This window comes from Maniola jurtina, chromosome 3 (assembly GCF_905333055.1).
Source record: "Maniola jurtina chromosome 3, ilManJurt1.1, whole genome shotgun sequence".
Classification (NCBI taxonomy): domain Eukaryota; kingdom Metazoa; phylum Arthropoda; class Insecta; order Lepidoptera; family Nymphalidae; genus Maniola; species Maniola jurtina.
Genome location: NC_060031.1, coordinates 375,942 through 398,955, shown reverse-complemented (window position 1 = coordinate 398,955; position 23,014 = coordinate 375,942). Strand labels below are relative to the sequence as shown.

Genomic DNA, 23,014 nt, shown 5'->3' with positions numbered 1-23,014 from the left:
AAGATCATGTCCCACAATGTAAGCGTCGTTAGAGTGAACGCAATTTTGATTGCCTAAAAAAATTGTGTTTCTGAACATGGCCTGTAGATATCTCTGGTACAGTGCAGTGGAAGATGTAAACAAAGCGGCTGTCAAGAGATTTTCTCGACAAAATAATAAAAAATAAGTGGTAACTACTTTTCTGTTTATTATTTACAGAGCGTACATCAATAGGTCGTCATAGCGGGAACGCGTTTATTAATTCGGAATATTAAAAAAAATACGTGTTATAGTGCTTATAACGAATAGTAATCTCAAGTATTTTACATCAACCAAGCCAAACATGAGATCAAAGATGACTGCCGTCCAAAAAAAGCGCGTTTATTTGAAAACGTCATTTCGGGAACGGTCATTTTGGGAACGTTCCCGTACTTGACGGAGCGTTCTCATCATCATCATTGTCCGATGATGATGATTTAAAGTCGATTTCTGTTCGTCAGCAGACTGCGCAAAAACCGATTATTGTTGAAACTGGAACATCTTACGATCAAGGCAAGGAAAATCTACATCCAAATAAAAATAATATGTTCCAGGGGATGTAAAATATCCCCTTAACCAAAAAAAATTTAATTAAGTTCAAATGATGTATCGTACATTGAATTTGAGCAAATAATTAGTATTATTCCAATGCCATTGCTGAAAAAAGCAAATAATCGAGAGTATTAAATTACTTTGATATTGATATTGATGTTTACGAAAAATTCTAACGTTTGTTTCTTTCTTGTTATATAATATTCTCGTGTTTAATTAATATGATTAAGAGAGAAATTGTTTTTGATTAAAAGTTTAATTTAAAGACTATAGTTCTACAGAACTTTTTTCATGTTTGAATGGTTTGATTATTACCATCATTAAAAAGTTTAATATAATGGTTAAGAAATTTTACTTGGTTGTAAACACCAATTAAAATATTGTTAAGAAGAGATTTAAGTCACACTTTGTTGTGAATAAACTTTATGACTAATAACTAAATAAGTATAACATCCAAACATTTCGATTATATTTCTATAAACCTAATTTGTATCTACATCGTCATGTATACGCATCATTTCGTGAACACCTTATCATTTCTGGGAACATCACTAAAATCACAAATAACACATTATTATTTTAATTTTTTTTTTAAAGTCCCTGATAATATTACAATAAGGCGGACCTCAATACCTACAGTTTATTAATTTGTATATTAGTCAACAATTTTGGCATATTTAGTTAATTTTATACAAGGAAATAGTGAAGTAGCTCCATTTGTAGTGATATTTTGCTTTTAAACGTTTTTATATGCAATTTCTTCAGAGTTTTTTAATTTCTTGTTAATAATTGTATACTTCCGCTACTGAACAGGGTCAAAAAGAAATACTTAAGTCATATTTTAATGTTATTCTAAACCTCACAAAAACGTTCCCAGAATAATTGTTTTCAGCGACAGGTCACTTTGGACATAAAATTACGAGAGAAGTACTTAATTCTATGCTCTGCCAACGTACATATTGTTTAAACACAAGTTTAGTGATCATTTAAGCTGATTATCAAAGTAATTGCTGCTAGTTATATTTATCATAAAACAGAATTTGGAATTTGCCACCTTGGTGATTTTGACCCACCTATACGAGTATATTCTACGCAGTTGAAGGATTTTTTTTGAAACTCATTTACCTATTGTCCAATATCCAATTCACAGCAAATAATATTTTGAATAGCTGATTGGGTGATTGATAACGATGCACACTTAATTACAACCTACATTGGGCCCAATTTCCTATGTTACATTTTCAAGAAAAGCGTCTACGACAGACGGACACGAGAGAGTGATCTTACAAGGCTTACGTATTTCCTTTTACGATACGCAACCCTAAACACAATTGTTGGCACCAATTACCTAAGGTTGATGGGTAATGGGTATCTCCACGTTTGACTAGTTTTTCTACCCAAGTAGGAAGCAAGTACTTAGCAAGCAATGTTCCGGGCCAGTGATCGATTAATGGAACCTTCAAATCATCGAAGATATAAAAAAATGTGCAAGAAAATAATTAAGTACATAAGTAGGATAAGGATTTGATAAGAATACAGCAATCACGATTTCTTATTTCTTACTTTTACGAATAAAAATATTAAATATGATAGGATGCCTGCGACTTCATCCGCGTGGATTTAGGTTTTTAAAGAGCCCGTGGGAACTGTTTGATTTTCCAGGATAAAAAGTAGCCTAATTCCGTCCCTGGGATATAAGCTAACTCTGCACCAAATTTCGTCAGAATCGGTTAAACTGTTGGGCCGTGAAAAGTTAGCAGACGCACAGACAGACAGACACACTTTCGCATTTATAATTTTAAAGTAGGTATGGAAGGGATAGAATAATAAGTAGGTACTTATATAGATAGATAAAATTAAACACTTTTGCATTTAAAATGTAGGCATTTTTACATATGAGATTTTAAGATTATCCACATAAATATTCATTTTTAAACAAGGAAAAAAATAAGATATTTTTGCCTTCGGAAGTGGACAGTTGAGGCAAGTGTTTCTGTGAAGTAGTCTGAGATGATTCACGCATCAAATAATTTGAAACTGCGCTCCTTGGATGCTGCGGAGAGGACGTGGCTAATTCGCATCACACCCAGTGATATATTAATTATTGATAGGTTATATTTTAAAATCATTAGGTTTCACAATTAAAAAAAAAACAATTTTTTAGCAATATTACGATGTTTTAGCTCGGAAAACTTTAGGACGTTATAAGAGGAATATTATGATAGTTTTTTTTTGTTTGGTAGGTCATACTTAGAGGTGGCCCCATTTCAGTTTGGTGAAGATCTCTTCGGAGATGGAGAACAGTACTCCTCAATGGATAAGAGTAAATTGCTCGCGATCAGTGCAATAGCTTAGTAAACAGTAGGTTTTAATCAGGCATAGCATATTTTAATACAGTGGGGTCACAAAAAATTCTGAAATAAAAAAATCAAAAAATAAAATAAAACCGACTTCAATAACCAACCACAAACACTGAAAAGTAAAAAATAATTTAATTTATTACACCCGTGCTATACACCGGGCTGTGCATGTGTGCGGTGCGTCCCCACCCCGATTGCCACGTCGACCTGTCGCAAACTATAGGTAGGTTACAGAGATGATATAAAACAAGATCTCATAAATGTTCAACGTTTTTTGTAGTTTTTCTGTAAAGTTGAAAAATGTTGGGCTGTAGCCGGAGCTTGGTAAAGTTTGTGTAACTAAAGTTGTTTGAATATAAATGAGTCGAGTTCTGCAAGCGGGCAGCAGCTGTGCAGCTGGTGCAGAAGTTCGCCCCTGTATAAACAGTTAGCTTTTGAGTTTGTTTGCATTCCAACTCATTGGACATCGTAATTTCAAGTTAATGTTCATTGATGAACATAGTTGCAAAACTGTGGTTGGGGTAGCGAACTAATTTAGAAAACTTTAGTTAATACTTGAATAATTCAAAATAGGTAGGTCGGAACCCGCAGGATTCCAACAGCCCCTCGGTAAAAAAAAATTAGTTAGTAAGAGTTTCAGGCATTTCACTGTAGACCTTAGAAAAAACCAGCCAAGTGCGAATTTCACTCGCGCACCGAGGATTCTATTTCTCTATTCTTGTAATAAAATTATTTTACACTAGAGGATGCCCGCGGCTTCGCCCGCGTGGATTTCGGGTTTTTTAAATCCTGTAGAAACTCTTTGATTTTCCGGGATAAAAAGTAGCCTATGTCTTTCCCCGGAAGGTATCCTAAGTCTGTACCAAATTTCATAGTGTTTGATTTATCGTGCGAAATGTCGAAAAATATCCGAGTACGGAACCCTCGGTACACGAGTCTGACTCGACTTGGCCGGTTTTTCGCACAATGTGGCCAGACACTTTTTATTATGTATAAGAGGATGCCTGCGACTTCGTCCGCGTGGATGTAGTTTTTTGAAGATCCTGTGGGAACCGTTTGATTTATCGGGATAATAAATAGCCTAGATGTCCGTCCCCGGGATATAAGCTAACTCTGTACCAAATGTCTTCAGAATCGGTTAAGCTGTTGGGCCGTGAAAAGGTAGCAGACAGACAGACAGACACACTTTCGCATTTACAATATTAGTATGGATGATGTCGCAATAATAACTTTAAACCTACTGCGTATCTGTTTGCGTACCTAGTATAAAAAGAAGGTCAACTTGCGATTGCTTCGCGAGCTGTCGCTATGTGCCAGAGTTATTTTGAAAAAAGTTGCATCAGCGCAACGCGTCAATGACCTGCTGAGAGTGCTGACTCAGATCCTCATCGGACCACCTTCACTAATGTCTATGACCAACGGTTGCGCGCGATTCTGTATCCGTGGCGTGGAGTTCACAAATTGCTTACAAGTCATTATACGAAAGTTTTTAGGAACTTAAGGCTTAAGTATACTTATATTGTACGCCACCGATTGCATTGTTACTGAACCTTTCATTTAAATCCATTCAGTAGTTTTCGCGTGATGCGCGTACAGACAGACAGATAAAAATTCCAAAAAAAATTGGTGTCTACATCGATAATAATGTTTCCTCACTAAAATTTTCAAAATATATTTAATGTAATACAGAAATCGTCCCGTTACAGTTTTAATATAAGTATAGATAGGTAGGTATTGTCTATTTGTGTCACCTGGTGGCTGGTGACGCGATGTTTGCTGCTGACCGTCGTTCCCTCTGCCACCGTCATCAGTCTCGCACGTGTGGTATAGCTCACTGACGCTGCTGTGTAAGCACTTGGCAATAAATAACCTACTTTTACCTATTAAATTCTTAAAATCGATACTAATAAATGCGAAAATGTGTTTATTTACTGGTTTGTATTTCAACCACGCCGATTTTTAAAAACATCAATCATCTCATCATCTTCATATAATCTATCCACGGCTCACTGGGTCTCCACTTTCCTCTCAGAATAAAACGAGTAATCAGAGGTTTGAGCTCGCCAGTGGGCAGGCGATGGGTTGATCATGATGATGCATGATAAGTAACTCACACAGGAAGCATGTTAGCTGTGCGAGCCCTCTCGGCGCCAATAAACCCTTTCCTGCAGACTGCCGCGATGCATCGTTTCGTCATCGTTACGTTACCGGCGGCCTTCTGCACGCTCCGGCGCGCGCACGCCACTTCACGCAACTCACATTACACATGTATTACGAGTTAGAGACTAGAAATTAGTCGAAAAACTTATAAATTGAATATCGGTTACTACTGAGCCTCGCTAACTCGACGGTCATTGGGTAGACTGACATCCGAAAGATTTAAACTCTATATAAGGTGTGGGCTTCCGGGCGATCGATAGACACGGAGTCTGTCGTTCGAAAGAAACTAGTCCTTGAGTCGGGAGGCGCACCTTTGTGTTCCTGGTGCATCTCAGACGGTGTAAAGGGACTATATTGGTCCTCTGAGGAGGGTCCGCAGCAGGCGTCGCTGGCTGGATATTGTGAACGCGATTGGCCCCGTAGCCCAGCCACCAGGCGTTGCGTGGAACATCGTAGGGTTCTAGTCGGTAAGAGTCCGACAGAACCTTCGTGTTTCCCCGCGCGCGGTGGTATCCATGAGGATTTCCCCATGAAAAAAAGTAAGTATAATAATAGTCGTACTTGGATAGGCACTTATTTACGCTTATTTAGAGGGGTTCCCTACACAAGTCATGTTTTTATTTACATGAAAGAGTTAATATATCGTCTTCCTCATATACCTGATACTCCTCATTGCTGAAGGTCGTAATCCCTTTCCATTAATCACATAATATCTAATGGTAGGAGTTCTCTGGGGATAATAAAGCAGTTAGTTCCCAGGTCTTTCCGCATGCAATACATATAATATTTTGTAGAAAGCAGGCGTCTACGTGAGGCCAGCAGACGATTATTAGGAATTTATTGCCGGTATAGCTATTTCACGGCTGTGTTGGCCCGGAGCTGCGGAGGAGCAATGAGGTGAGCGCCGAGGCTCGCGCCTGGACGATCTTCGAGGGGAGCTCGACTGCCTAAATGTCATCTTGAAATAGCTGAGTCCGTTGAACTTAAATAATTTCAAACTCTTATAAGTATAATATTATGTACTTACTCGTAATTTTTTTAATTTTTTTGATCTCGTAACTTACGTGGATTTGACTGACTCCACCACATTATATTATCATCATCCTGATGAACCCATCGCCGACTACTTACTGCTGTGCTCAGTAGAATCTGTGTGTCTCCTCTCAGAGTGAGAAGGATTCTATTTATTTGTGTAAACTACCAACCTACACACCTATATACTTAGTAGGTAAGCATATTATCACGTTCTAAGTAGTAAGCCGACACCTCTAGTTATCACGTCTAATTGACCTGCCTCCGGCCCGTTAAACAAAGTTAGCCAGACCAGTGGTGGTTGATGATTTCACCCGACATACAAACAGACATCACCTACCTATGTGTTGTTTGACATATAAATCATAGCTATTCGATAATGGATTGACGAGACTATATCTCGTTTACTCATAATTCGGTATCGAGTGACGAAAACGTCGACTAACGCAAAGTTAATCCATTTTGTAATCGGAAATTCTTTGATAAATCGGTACAGCGCGAAACATTTATACTTTGTGTAAGCCGTAAGCTAAAAGCTGATTATCTTGGAGCCTGTCAAGTTTGTAATATGGATTAGAAGGATTGTAACAGGCATTCAAGTTCAACAATTGGTGACTAGGTATAGACTATAGGTATACTAAACTTACATTTTAAAATTGTGGTTAACTTAAGTTTAAAGGTGTGTGAAGTCTAATTTTTTGGCCAACGTGGTGGACAGTAGATTGACATGTATGTACCTGGATAAATAAATCAAAAATAAGTATCGTCCATTCTTAAAAAGAAAAGTGATAGAATTATGAGGTTACGACTTGTTAGTTTGCCTTCTAATTTTGTTTTTAAACTGGTACTGAAAGAAGACCCCGTTTTATTTTAGACATTTTCATTTTTTGTAGAACAAATCTTGCTGCGTTAAAAATCACATCACACTAATATTATAAAGCAGAAAGTTTGTATGTGTGTGTGTGTGTGTGTGTGTATGTTTGTTACTCCTACACGCAAAAACTACTGGACGGATTGGGCTGAAATTTAGAATGGAGATAGATTATACTCTGGATTAGCACATAGGCTATTTTTTATCCCGGAAAATCAAAGAGTTCCCACGGGAATTTTAAAAAACCTACATCCACGCGAACGAAGTCGCGGGTATCAGCTAGTTTAAAATAAAATTAAAATGACTAAAATCAAATCGATTATTTCGCTACTGATTACTAAAAAAAACACAAAAATAATATAAAACATACAAAAAAGTCAATATGCGATAGATCTATGGTAGAGGCATTGCTATTTTCTAGTTTAATAAGATATAAGTTTTTGTGCTTGGTACGCCGGCAATTTACAATTAAGTACATGAAATCTAAAATAATTTAACAATTTTAGCAAGTACAGTTTACGTTCCGTTCATTGAATTCAGATTTTAGGTGTTAATTTTCTTGTTACCTACGCTTTCATTTTCAGTATTTCATTGTCGACTCTACCTATCAATTTTATTTTAAAAGCTTAGTAACTGAATTGCTTAGAAAAAGAAATTAATTAATAATTCTCTTTACATGTCTTCGTGTATAAATATCTACCTATACCTATCTCTGACTGTGTGAAAGAAGAAAACAAGTCAAAAGAAAGGTTCTTCGTAAAATCTTCGGTCCAGTTACAAAAGCCAATGGAGCCTTTTGGTACTGCGATGAACTTCGGTCTAATTAGTGAGGAAACGATAGTGAAACACTAAATTCCAAAGTCTGCGGTGAGTGAATAAGGCAAGTAGAGAGGATGCCACTCAATGGATGACAAAATGGGTAAGCTAGTACAACAAAAAAGGCGAAAAAGATGGATGGATTGCGTGGAGGAAGAAAGAGTTTGAAAAAATTGGAACTCATATCGTGAAAGAAAGAAATGAATGAAATGGAAATGAAAATGTTTATTTACCAAATTCAAAGTCTTGTACAATTTTTCTGTGTCTGGTGGTACCCACACTAGGTAATCCTGTATCGTGGGTTACCTAATAGGGAAAAAATGAATAGAGGAAAATATTAGAAAAAGCTAAGATCCACAAGTATTCTTAGCATGATATTAAGTCAAAAAAAAAAACATCCGTTTAGTTTATTAATAAATGTAAACCTTACACCAGCGAACTTAATAAAACAACTTATTTACTATCACTAAGTGATTCTAATTTTAGTTGTTTTTTTTAATGAAATAAACTTTAATCTAAACTAGCTGACGCCCGCGACTTCGTCCGCGTGGATATAGGTTTTTCGAAATCTCGTGGGAACTCTTTGTTTTCCGGGATAAAAAGTAGCCTATGTGCTAATCCAGGATATTATCTATCTCCATTCCGAATTTCAGCCAAATCCGTCCAGTAGTTTTTGCGTGAAGGAGTAACAAACACACACACACACACACACACACACTCACATACAAACTTTCGCCTTTATAATATTATAGTGTGATTAAAATTTAAAAACAAAACTAAAAACTGTAATGAATTAAATTAAATCTTAAACCTCACGGAAATTTAATTACTTATTTATTAATTTAGCATAGTTAGAAATTGGGCAGGAGTCGTCGACCTCAGCGTCGAAGTGATGGGTTGATCGCAAATCCGCAGAATGCAGGTCGCGATGCATGGAAGTCGGAGGCCGCTTCCGCGCGCGCGCCTCGGCCCCTGGCCCTCCGGCCTCCGCCCGGCTGCCGGCATTCGTGCCTCCGCCGCCGCCGACACCGCACGCGATGGCCTCCGCGCCCTGACGCGAACACCGACTCCGCCCGCGCCTAACGTGTGTGCTGTGACTTACTTCCCCAACTACATAATACTCGTACAACAACATGATTCCGTGAGTACCACATTTCTATCAAATTGATCGGTTTACCCGTCACCCCCGACTAAGGACCGGGAAGTGGGAACTAGTACAGCTACTTCCCGAAATTTCGCACGCGCAATTCCAGCCCTATTCCTGCACACATACATAAACAATACCTAGTTCAGTGAATATTTATTCCAAAAATCATTTATTTTTGTACTAATTTTTCTGTTTATTCTATAGTTATTAGGGTACAATGTGATATGGATCTATGGCTGTTAGTAGATACAGGATTTCCCGAATATCCCTCGCGCATTTCAACCCCTGAATAAGTTAAATGATGCTGTACTACATTATTATCGTCCTAGAATTATCGCTACTCTACGTACCTGAACAGGACATTCTTTCTGTTAAAAAACTTCAAACTTCATCCTTCTTCGACATTCTATCCTTGTGTGGAACTTTTTGGGGAGGGATAAATAGCATTATGAAGATTTTTTATAAACTAAAACTTTCAATGGCTATCCCTTGTTCATATTTGTAGGTTCTGGAATCTCCTATCGAAATCCCGGGGTTCTTATTCTAAGCCCTATCCACACGGTTCCTCTAGCAATGAAATCAGTAGATACGCGCAATTTGATAACATTTGTTGATCGTTAGCTATCCCTCTTCTGGCACACTAAAGGCTCGGTTTCCATACTGTACTCTTCTTATATTACCTCCTTGTTATTGTTTACTTTGAACCATGATACAACTACCTATCTGACTACTACTGTCTGTCGTTCTTTTACCAGAGGCTCTGGTGTAAATTTTTAAGTTAACGGTTAACGCTCTCCTGTGCGTAAGTCTATTATTTAGTAAGGATAGAAAACTTACGGGAAAACAATTAAAATATAGAAATGAAATTATTTATTAACTTTTTTTTTTTGTTTCCATAAACGTAAACTTCAAAAGTTATACATACCTCTAGTAGCCATTCTTGGTTTAGTTACAGATTCATAATTTACGTAGTCAAGCAGATAATTTGCTAATTATGCTCCTTCAAAAAACTCTAACTTTTCGGAGTTAGGAAATATTACTTGCTGTAACGGTAAAGGAAAACTTTGTGCGGAAACCTGCATGTCTGAGAGTTCTCTATAATGTTCTCAAAGCGTGTGTAATCTGCCAATCCGCATTTCGCATGTTGGATAACTAGCCAAATCCCTTCTCATACTCAGAGGAGACGCTGTGATGATGATTCCTTCAGGTAACTTCCTCTACATACCCACAAAATGCGGAACTCGCATTCTGTGTTTTCACAGAGCTTTTTCAAAGCTTTGGTATGATGTTACTCAAGGCGCGTATAAATAACTAAAATTCCTCAAAAGTCAAAAAAATATTGGTGACTCTTTTGGATAATTTCTTGACATTAGGGTATTCTTATTTCCTCACTATTTATCAAAAAAATTAAGATGCTAATTGGCGGTCAACCTTACTAGGTACCTACTTGCTACCTACATATTTGCAATTGTCATGCAATTTTTTGAATGGATTAAGAAACGAGTAAATTCTTTTAGTTTAATTATGCCTTGCGCGGTCACACATTTGGTTTGCGTCATTGTCAACATTTCTGTCTCAGGACCTGAGATTTCTGTAATTGGAGCTGTCACACTCACAACTCGGTATCTCGGTTAGATGACAGGAAAATCTGTGATAAAGCGTCAATTATCTCCATCGATCTACTTGTATTTAATTACGTTAAACGTTGTACCGTTAACGTAGAAGATATTATCAATCTAATCACAGATGACAGATCTATATTAAAGTTAATAACGTCGTCGTCGATTACAGACAATTAAAGCTAAGAAATTGCCTATCCGGAAAACACAAACATCTAGAATCTAACAGATCGAATAAATCAGAATTTCAAATTTGTGAAAATGTATAGAGATTATTCTAAGTGACTGACTGAAACCGCGTTACAAAATAAAATTTTGATTGTGGAAATTCAAGTAAGTCAATTTTCAAGTTACATCCATGAAAATTTGTATTTCGGCTTTCGGTTAAAAATATAGAAATATGTACGTGTTTTAGAATTTCTAAAAATTCCACCCCCCAACAGTTTTTCAAAAATTCCACCTGAGTGAAGCCGGAGTGGGAGGTAGGGCCTCCAGCTGTCAACTTAGCTGTGATAGTCTACAAGTCGGGGGTTCGATCCCGGGCATGCACCTCTAACTTTTCAGTTATGTGCGTTTTAAGTTATTTAATATCACTTGCTTTAAGGACGTCTTTGCAAAATGAATAGGTATCAAAATTGCACTACTACATAAGTACACTGCCCACACGCACACAGCTGCGTCAAAATGAGTGAATCGACTTGATTTTGATACTTTGATATTTTTATTTTATTTTATATTTGGTCATCTATTTTTTTTTAACAGTTTTTTTTTTAAATATGTATCTTGACAATAATACAGTAAGTAGAACAGTGCCTACAGACTAAGGGTCTGATGATGAAATATTTCACCATGACTTCTTGGCAATGAACAACATTTCCATGCTTATGAAATTATGAGCTCCTACTATGACTAAAATAATCTGAGAAGGATAGCATTACATTACCTCCCGACTTGATGAAATTGCATACTTTGGAACCTACTACTGGAACTCAGAGACGAATAGAGCTAGGTGTTTCGAGTTTGGGCTCATTTTCTTAGTCATGATGAGATCTTACCTCCGGATTTGTGGAGTGACCTGATGGTATACCTCGGAAGTCACTATTGGAACTCGGAGACGAATAGAGCTAGGTGTTTCGAGTTTGGGCTCATTTTCTTAGTCATGATGAGATCTTACCTCCGGATTTGTGGAGTGACCTGATGGTATACCTCGAAAGTCACTATTGGAACTCGGAGACGAATAGAGCTAGGTGTTTCGAGTTTGGGCTCATTTTCTTAGTCATGATGAGATCTTACCTCCGGATTTGTGGAGTGACCTGATGGTATACCTCTAAAGTCACTATTGGAACTCGGAGACGACTAGAGCTAGGTGTTTCGAGTTTGGGCTCATTTTCTTAGTCATGATGAGATCTTACCTCCGGATTTGTGGAGTGACCTGATGGTATACTTTGGAAGTCACTATTGGAACTCGAAGACGAATAGAGCTAGGTGTTTCAAGTTTGGACTCATTTTCTTAGTCATGATGAGATCTTACCTCCGGATTTGTGGAGTGACCTGATGGTATCCTCGGAAGTCACTATTGGAACTCGGAGACGAATAGAGCTAGGTGTTTCGAGTTTGGGCTCATTTTCTTAGTCATGAAGAGATCTTACCTCCGGATTTGTGGAGTGACCTGATGGTACACCTCGGAAGTCACTATTGGAACTCGGAGACGAATAGAGCTAGGTGTTTCGAGTTTGGGCTCATTTTCTTAGTCATGATGAGATCTTACCTCCGGATTTGTGGAGTGACCTGATGGTATACCTCGGAAGTCACTATTGGAACTCGGAGACGAATAGAGCTAGGTGTTTCGAGTTTGGGCTCATTTTCTTAGTCATGATGAGATCTTACCTCCGGATTTGTGGAGTGACCTGATGGTATACCTCGAAAGTCACTATTGGAACTCGGAGACGAATAGAGCTAGGTGTTTCGAGTTTGGGCTCATTTTCTTAGTAATGATGAGATCTTACCTCCGGATTTGTGGAGTGACCTGATGGTATACTTTGGAAGTCACTATTGGAACTCGGAGACGAATAGAGCTAGGTGTTTCGAGTTTGGGCTCATTTTCTTAGTCATGATGAGATCTTACCTCCGGATTTGTGGAGTGACCTGATGGTATACTTTGGAAGTCACTATTGGAACTCGGAGACGAATAGAGCTAGGTGTTTCAAGTTTGGACTCATTTTCTTAGTCATGATGAGATCTTACCTCCGGATTTGTGGAGTGACCTGATGGTATCCTCGGAAGTCACTATTGGAACTCGGAGACGAATAGAGCTAGGTGTTTCGAGTTTGGGCTCATTTTCTTAGTCATGAAGAGATCTTACCTCCGGATTTGTGGAGTGACCTGATGGTACACCTCGGAAGTCACTATTGGAACTCGGAGACGAATAGAGCTAGGTGTTTCGAGTTTGGGCTCATTTTCTTAGTCATGATGAGATCTTACCTCCGGATTTGTGGAGTGACCTGATGGTATACCTCGGAAGTCACTATTGGAACTCGGAGACGAATAGAGCTAGGTGTTTCGAGTTTGGGCTCATTTTCTTAGTCATGATGAGATCTTACCTCCGGATTTGTGGAGTGACCTGATGGTATACCTCGAAAGTCACTATTGGAACTCGGAGACGAATAGAGCTAGGTGTTTCGAGTTTGGGCTCATTTTATTAGTCATGATGAGATCTTACCTCCGGATTTGTGGAGTGACCTGATGGTATACTTTGGAAGTCACTATTGGAACTCGAAGACGAATAGAGCTAAGTGTTTCGAGTTTGGACTCATTTTCTTAGTCATGATGAGATCTTACCTCCGGATTTGTGGAGTGACCTGATGGTATCATCGGAAGTCACTATTGGAACTCGGAGACGAATAGAGCTAGGTGTTTCGAGTTTGGGCTCATTTTCTTAGTCATGAAGAGATCTTACCTCCGGATTTGTGGAGTGACCTGATGGTATACCTCGGAAGTCACTATTGGAACTCGGAGACGAATAGAGCTAGGTGTTTCGAGTTTGAGCTCATTTTCTTAGTCACGATGAGATCTTACCTCCGGATTTGTGGAGTGACCTGATGGTATACCTCGGAAGTCACTATTGGAACTCGGAGACGAATAGAGCTAGGTGTTTCGAGTTTGGGCTCATTTTCTTAGTCATGATGAGATCTTACCTCCGGATTTGTGGAGTGACCTGATGGTATACCTCGAAAGTCACTATTGGAACTCGGAGACGAATAGAGCTAGGTGTTTCGAGTTTGGGCTCGTTTTGTTAGTTATGACGAGATTATACCTTGAAACTTGTTGGAGTGCTCTGAAGGTATACTTCAAAAGCCACTATTGGACTTTCGAGTCGAGTAGAGTTAGATGTTATGAGTTTGAGCTCGTTTTGTAAGTTCCAATAGTGACTTCCGAGGTATACCATCAGGTCACTCCACAAATCCGGAGGTAAGATCTCATCATGACTAAGAAAATGAGCCCGAACTCGAAACAGCTAGCTTTATTCGTCTCCGAGTTCCAATAGTGACATCCGAGGTATACCATCAGGTCACTTCACGAATCCGGAGGTAACATCTCATCATGACCAAGAAAATGAGCCCAAACTCGAAACACCTAGCTCTATTCGTCTCCGAGTTCCAATAGTGACTTCCGAGGTATACCATCAGGTCACTCCACAAATCCGGAGGTAAGATCTCATCATGACTAAGAAAATGAGCTCAAACTCGAAAAACCTAGCTCTATTCGTCTCCGAGTTCCAATAGTGGCTTCCGAGGTATACTATCAGGTCACTCCACAAATCCGGAGGTAAGATCTCATCATGACTAAGAAAATGAGCCCAAACTCGAAACACCTAGCTCTATTCGTCTCCGAGTTCCAATAGTGACTTCCGAGGTATACCATCAGGTCACTCCACAAATCTGGAGGTAAGATCTCATCATGACTAAGAAAATGAGCCCGAACTCGAAACAGCTAGCTCTATTCGTCTCCGAGTTCCAATAGTGACTTCCGAGGTATACGATCAGGTCACTCCACAAATCCGGAGGTAAGATCTCATCATGACTAAGAAAATGAGCCCAAACTCGAAACATCTAGCTCTATTCGTCTCCGAGTTCCAATAGTGACTTCCGAGGTATACCATCAGGTCACTCCACAAATCCGGAGGTAAGATCTCATCATTACTAAGAAAATGAGCCCAAACTCGAAACACCTAGCTCTATTCGTCTCCGAGTTCCAATAGTGACTTCCGAGGTATACCATCAGGTCACTCCACAAATCCGGAGGTAAGATCTCATCATGACTAAGAAAATGAGCCCAAACTCGAAACATCTAGCTCTATTCGTCTCCGAGTTCCAATAGTGACTTCCGAGGTATACCATCAGGTCACTCCACAAATCCGGAGGTAAGATCTCATCATTACTAAGAAAATGAGCCCAAACTCGAAACACCTAGCTCTATTCGTCTCCGAGTTCCAATAGTGACTTCCGAGGTATACCATCAGGTCACTCCACAAATCCGGAGGTAAGATCTCATCATGACTAAGAAAATGAGCCCAAACTCGAAACACCTAGCTCTATTCGTCTCCGAGTTCCAATAGTGACTTCCGAGGTATACCATCAGGTCACTCCACAAATCCGGAGGTAAGATCTCATCATGACTAAGAAAATGAGCCCAAACTCGAAACACCTAGCTCTATTCGTCTCCGAGTTCCAATAGTGACTTCCGAGGTATACCATCAGGTCACTCCACAAATCCGGAGGTAAGATCTCATCATTACTAAGAAAATGAGCCCAAACTCGAAACACCTAGCTCTATTCGTCTCCGAGTTCCAATAGTGACTTCCGAGGTATACCATCATGTCACTCCACAAATCCGGAGGTAAGATCTCATCATGACTAAGAAAATGAGCCCAAACTCGAAACACCTAGCTCTATTCGTCTCCGAGTTCCAATAGTGACTTCCGAGGTATACCATCAGGTCACTCCACAAATCCGGAGGTAAGATCTCATCATGACTAAGAAAATGAGCCCAAACTCGAAACACCTAGCTCTATTCGTCTCCGAGTTCCAATAGTGACTTCCGAGGTATACCATCAGGTCACTCCACAAATCCGGAGGTAAGATCTCATCATTACTAAGAAAATGAGCGCAAACTCGAAACACCTAGCTCTATTCGTCTCCGAGTTCCAATAGTGACTTCCGAGGTATACCATCAGGTCACTCCACAAATCCGGAGGTAAGATCTCATCATGACTAAGAAAATGAGCCCGAACTCGAAACAGCTAGCTTTATTCGTCTCCGAGTTCCAATAGTGACTTCCGAGGTATACCATCAGGTCACTCCACAAATCCGGAGGTAAGATCTCATCATTACTAAGAAAATGAGCCCAAACTCGAAACACCTAGCTCTATTCGTCTCCGAGTTCCAATAGTGACTTCCGAGGTATACCATCAGGTCACTCCACAAATCCGGAGGTAAGATCTCATCATGACTAAGAAAATGAGCCCAAACTCGAAACACCTAGCTCTATTCGTCTCCGAGTTCCAATAGTGACTTCCGAGGTATACCATCAGGTCACTCCACAAATCCGGAGGTAAGATCTCATCATGACTAAGAAAATGAGCCCAAACTCGAAACACCTAGCTCTATTCGTCTCCGAGTTCCAATAGTGACTTCCGAGGTATACCATCAGGTCACTCCACAAATCCGGAGGTAAGATCTCATCATTACTAAGAAAATGAGCCCAAACTCGAAACACCTAGCTCTATTCGTCTCCGAGTTCCAATAGTGACTTCCGAGGTATACCATCAGGTCACTCCACAAATCCGGAGGTAAGATCTCATCATGACTAAGAAAATGAGCCCAAACTCGAAACACCTAGCTCTATTCGTCTCCGAGTTCCAATAGTGACTTCCGAGGTATACCATCAGGTCACTCCACAAATCCGGAGGTAAGATCTCATCATGACTAAGAAAATGAGCCCAAACTCGAAACACCTAGCTCTATTCGTCTCCGAGTTCCAATAGTGACTTCCGAGGTATACCATCAGGTCACTCCACAAATCCGGAGGTAAGATCTCATCATGACTAAGAAAATGAGCCCAAACTCGAAACACCTAGCTCTATTCGTCTCCGAGTTCCAATAGTGACTTCCGAGGTATACCATCAGGTCACTCCACAAATCCGGAGGGAAGATCTCATCATGACTAAGAAAATGAGCCCAAACTCGAAACACCTAGCTCTATTCGTCTCCGAGTTCCAATAGTGACTTCCGAGGTATACCATCAGGTCACTCCACAAATCCGGAGGTAAGATCTCATCATGACTAAGAAAATGAGCCCAAACTCGAAACACCTAGCTCTATTCGTCTCCGAGTTCCAATAGTGACTTCCGAGGTATACCATCAGGTCACTCCACAAATCCGGAGGTAAGATCTCATCATTACTAAGAAAATGAGCCCAAACTCGAAACACCTAGCTCTATTCGTCTCCGAGTTCCAATAGTGACTTCCGAGGTATACCATCAGGTCACTCCACAAATCCGGAGGTAAGATCTCATCATGACTAAGAAAATGAGCCCAAACTCGAAACACCTAGCTCTATTCGTCTCCGAGTTCCAATAGTGACTTCCGAGGTATACCATCAGGTCACTCCACAAATCCGGAGGTAAGATCTCATCATGACTAAGAAAATGAGCCCAAACTCGAAACACCTAGCTCTATTCGTCTCCGAGTTCCAATAGTGACTTCCGAGGTATACCATCAGGTCACTCCACAAATCCGGAGGTAAGATCTCATCATTACTAAGAAAATGAGCCCAAACTCGAAACACCTAGCTCTATTCGTCTCCGAGTTCCAATAGTGACTTCCGAGGTATACCATCAGGTCACTCCACAAATCCGGAGGTAAGATCTCATCATGACTAAGAAAATGAGCCCAAACTCGAAACACCTAGCTCTATTCGTCTCCGAGTTCCAATAGTGACTTCCGAGGTATACCATCAGGTCACTCCACAAATCCGGAGGTAAGATCTCATCATGTCTAAGAAAATGAGCCCAAACTCGAAACACCTAGCTCTATTCGTCTCCGAGTTCCAATAGTGACTTCCGAGGTATACCATCAGGTCACTCCACAAATCCGGAGGTAAGATCTCATCATGACTAAGAAAATGAGCCCAAACTCGAAACATCTAGCTCTATTCGTCTCCGAGTTCCAATAGTGACTTCCGAGGTATACCATCAGGTCACTCCACAAATCCGGAGGTAAGATCTCATCATTACTAAGAAAATGAGCCCAAACTCGAAACACCTAGCTCTATTCGTCTCCGAGTTCCAATAGTGACTTCCGAGGTATACCATCAGGTCACTCCACAAATCCGGAGGTAAGATCTCATCATGTCTAAGAAAATAAGCCCAAACTCGAAACACCTAGCTCTATTCGTCTCCGAGTTCTAATAGTGACTTCCGAGGTATACCATCAGGTCACTCCACAAATCCGGAGGTAAGATCTCATCATGTCTAAGAAAATGAGCCCAAACTCGAAACACCTAGCTCTATTCGTCTCCGAGTTCCAATAGTGACTTCCGAGGTATACCATCAGGTCACTCCACAAATCCGGAGGTAAGATCTCATCATGTCTAAGAAAATGAGCCCAAACTCGAAACACCTAGCTCTATTCGTCTCCGAGTTCCAATAGTGACTTCCGAGGTATACCATCAGGTCACTCCACAAATCCGGAGGTAAGATCTCATCATGACTAAGAAAATGAGCCCAAACTCGAAACACCTAGCTCTATTCGTCTCCGAGTTCCAATAGTGACTTTCGAGGTATACCATCAGGTCACTCCACAAATCCGGAGGTAAGATCTCATCATGACTAAGAAAATGAGCCCAAACTCGAAACACCTAGCTCTATTCGTCTCCGAGTTCCAATAGTGACTTCCGAGGTATACCATCAGGTCACTCCACAAATCCGGAGGTAAGATCTCATCATGACTAAGAAAATGAGCCCAAACTCGAAACACCTAGCTCTATTCGTCTCCGAGTTCCAATAGTGACTTTCGAGGTATACCATCAGGTCACTCCACAAATCCGGAGGTAAGATCTCGTCATGACTAAGAAAACGAGCCCAAACTGGACACATCTAGTTCTTCTAGTCTTCAAGTTCCTGTCGCAGCCTTCGAAGTTCACTATCAGATCACTATCATGCTCAAGAAAAAAATCCAGCTAACGATAAAATGTGATAATAGGTACATAATATTATCATTATTATCTTACCTTGCCAAAATATCAGCACAATCACGGAATAAGTACCTATAAATATCAGTTAGGGTTTTGTCGAACTATTTTGTGTTCGTACAGCGATCTTTTCCACATCAAAAAATTATAGCAACCGACGCAGAGACCACCCACGAAGGCGGCTAGCCGCTGACTGATATAATTTTGAAATCATACCATTGCCTGCCCAATATCAAAATAACCCTTAGTGCACTGTATTAAGGTTTGCGGTTGAAGCAAAATACGTGAAAAATTTATACACGATGTTTTTATTTATTTTTATAATACTATTAATATAATAATCTCACATTTTGAGGTACACATTATGTGCTAACGGAAAATATTTATTAGAAGAATAAAATCCGTACGTAAACTGAGAAAAATGTACCTAAACTTGACCCTAAATCGTTAATTCTGCGTGGAAGAGGTGAAGGAAAATCGTTCTTATAGTATCAAAATTAATGAATTTATCAAAAAATTACTCGATCTCTGGAGATAAAGGACCAATCTATTTTTAGCAATCTGTAGTTCCAATTTACTTAGTATATTTTAGCCACAAAGCGTACCGAAAATCTATACAAGTGTGCAAATACGTCCTTAACAGTGAAGGAAAACATCGTGAGGAAACTTGCAAGCCTGAGAATTCTCCATAATGTTTTCAAATGTTTGTGAAGTCTGCCAATCGGCAGTTGGCCAGCGTGGTGGACTATGGCCAAACCCTTTTTATATTGAGAGGAGACACGTTCTCAGTAGTGATTCGGCGATGGGTTGATCATGTTGATGATGTATCATATCCTAACCCAATGGCTTTCCCAGGACGTCAGGTATGTCCCCAGTAACAAAAAAAAAGGTTGTTGGTGTCATTGCGATTCGCATAGACGGCGGATCTCCTCGGAGTTGCGAAGGTTGCGCCGGCAGGCTGCAAAGGCGAATTTTAATGGATGACGTCATCATCTCCGACACCGTGGCTTGCAGTAGACATTGGGACTGATTGGAATAATGGATCACCATTCAGATCATCGCATACTACAAATAGCTATAAAGTAGCAGTTTTTCGAAACTTACCATTGAGCTTACCAAATGTAAATGTCAAATTTTCACTCTTCAAAACAAAACCTAAAACCTGTTTTTTTAAATTAAAAAGATAAACAAGTCGCTTCTCCCAAAAACGCGTAAGCGACACACTATGCATGGTGCAAAAGAATTACCACAAAGTGGCAATGAAATCCTGATAATTTAATGAATATCCCAACTTCAGAAGGTCTAGACTCGTAGACTTTAGACTGAGGCAAATCGCGTCGCATAGCTATCTATAAAGCATCTATCTCTACCTGCGTTCTACGCGTTTTGTGGAGAAGTTTTCCTGATGAATGTGTTTTTGTAAAAAAATGTATTTTCCTATACAAAGATGTCAAAATCTCTTTATTCCTCACTCCTCAGATAAAAGCTATCTCTATATCTATTTAACGACTGAAAAATCGGCTTTTACTCAATAATAATAGCTGGACTACCATTTTATTTAAATGGGAATAAGTGAATTGTTAGTAAGGTCACAGAATAAATTATAAAGCCTAACTATACTGTAAACACTGAAGACGACTTTCAAAAATGCTTTTTTTTGTTTTGCTTTTGTCTGCTTTTTGTTTTGAAGAGCTCTACTTTCGCTGACCTACTTTTGTTTTTGTGTAAAATCTTTTAAGGCCTTGGTACGGTCGAGAGACTAAGTATTATGTTTATTTTTTAATAATAATTGTAGGCAGAATAATGCCACTACAGTAACTTATAAAAACCATCGCATCAATACGATTTTTATTGAAAATTCGTTTTTTTTTTGTAATTCTGAACTTGTTGGGGATCTTTTAATCACTATGTGACTAGATATGTCAGTTTCATAATAACCTAATTAATTTACGATCTAGGCGCAGTTATTTTATACTTAGGTGTATTTGTGCCCATGCCAATGACCATGATAGCCTAGTAGTTAAGTTAAGACGTCCGTTTCCTATTTGGGAGATCAGAGGTCCGATCCTGGACATACGCTTCAATTTTTCAGTGTATCAGTAAAATATCAAGGAAAATATAGAAAAAAAAATTAAATATCAACTACATCCTTATAAATCTGGGGCTTATGGAATATAGGTACATAATTGAATTGACACTAATCAGAAACAATTTTATTCTTCTACGAAGAGTTGAACTATCAACGACAGCTACTTACTATGCTATTTATTAGGTACTTTATAACTATTGCGTGCGCCCTACGTTTTTACCCGACTGCGGCAAAGCCAAAAGGAAGGGTTATGATTTTAGCAGTCTATGTATTTCGTTATAAGTCTTGCAAGTGCAAAAAAGCCACTGCTCATTTGAGTACCTACGGAATCCCAAAGCTCGAGAGTGCGCTACATCGTGACATCCCCTCGACGTCACGTCAACTTGACAGTTGGCAGTCACGCTCATCTGCTGTGACGTCAGGAAGGATGCGCATGCGCATGCATCCGCGCAAACCATTATTGTATGCAAATCGCTATATTTATAGAGCTTGGGAGAACTGTTCTCATGATGTTATGCGCTGAAAGGAAATTAAACTCACCAAAATCTATGCCAATATTCTAGGGCATGTCTAGGGCACACTTGTCTTTAAAATCTTATAAAAGTGCCGTTTAATCGCACACCGTAGTTACGGAAAAAGGTTGATTCCTTTGAATATTGAGTAAGTAAAGAACAAGCGCAATAACATTTTGTAGACACGCTCTACAAATTAATATCTGTTTTTATTTATGATGCACTCAGAGTAGGTATAAGACAAATCTTTGACCCTGCACAATAACTTTCTTTTGTTCATCCTGAAATTATGTTTCCTTAATTTTTTTTAATTGATGACAAGTTAGCTGTTGACTGTGATATCGCCTGGTGGAACTGGTGATGACGTTACAGCTTGCACAAAATTATATTCTGTGGCGAGTCTTACGTTGATCTATACCCAGCAGAGGATGCACATAACATTTTTTTTTTAATATCATAGTTTTTTATATAATTTTTTTTTAATTCTCACCAACAACTTCCATACTATTATGACTATAATATACAAACTCACTGCAGTATGGTTGTCCATTACAGGTGCACTTATAAAAGAGAATTTTAAGTGTTTGTGAGTTTGTCTTACATATTTACAGTTTCATGCAACCAAATATAGATAAATCGCTTATGCAATTAAAACAGTAAGTAAAGCAGGTATGAATCCTGTTCGCGCATCGAATGCCAAGCACCGGGCGGCGCGGCCAGTCGGAGGTGTAGGCTGTAGGTAGTGTACAAAACGCTTAAGTTGCGTAATGTAATTGATTGTGCGCTCACTGAATCGCGAGCATCTCGTGGCAACTCGCGCGGCTTGCGTCTGCGCCCTGTAGTCCAAGAGCTAATGTTGAAATCTATAGAGCGACGCACTTTTTTTTTTTCTCTTTTTTTCTGGCTTTACAAAGATTAGCCAATTTCAAGTTTGTAGTTATTTGTAACAAGTTAGTTAAACTATACGAGTATGGACCCCGTCTGTACCAGCGCTCGCCGACATACGCACGGCACCCCCTTAGAGCGCTTTCCAGTCAGTTTTAACAAAAAAAAAAAAACACTCCAAAAAGGCAGAGCACGCCCGCCAGCTAACACCGACACAGACGAAGTCCAGCGACGTACTTTGACTTTGCTCAGACTTAAGACGCTGTTAAAACGAGACAGCGATATATCGCTGGCACAAATCTGTCTCGTTTTAACTAAAAAAAGTCTAAGCAAAGTCAAAGTGCGCTCTATAAATGTCACCCTAAGAGCTCGTCCAGCGCTGTACTTTCCGGTGCGAAATCGCCATTTCAGCACCTTGAAAAGCTACGTTAGGGCTTCTGACCTGTGTTGAGGTTCTGAATCGAGATGAGAATCGGGGGCTGACGGGAACCGCGGTGTGAAATGCCCTTCCGGCATCCGTGTTTCCTGGAAGTACAACTTGAATACCTTCAGGGCAAGAGTGAATAGGCGTCTTCATTGCTCCATTTCTCAGGCATGATTGTTGTCATGCGCAAGCCTATCTCACAATTAAACAAAAAGAGTATGGAGAAGATTCTAAACAACGCATAATAAAGTTAGGTTAAAGGTCTCCTAGCCTATAAGC

General features: G+C 39.6%; 1 protein-coding gene and 1 long non-coding RNA gene across 2 annotated transcripts in view; one reads left to right on the top strand and one right to left on the bottom strand.

Annotated features, from left to right (window-relative positions):
* The window catches only part of LOC123881079, a 283,317-nt gene that overhangs the window by 50,489 nt on the left and 209,814 nt on the right, over positions 1–23,014 (bottom strand). The window lies entirely within an intron of this gene.
* Positions 8,799–23,014, top strand: part of LOC123881049 (probable GPI-anchored adhesin-like protein PGA55) — a 73,937-nt gene continuing 59,721 nt past the window's right edge. Inside the window, exon 1 of the mRNA XM_045929595.1 lies at positions 8,799–8,950. Coding sequence (XP_045785551.1) covers positions 8,943–8,950 — 8 coding nt within the window. The 5' untranslated portion in view covers positions 8,799–8,942. The remainder of the gene's footprint in view (positions 8,951–23,014) is intronic.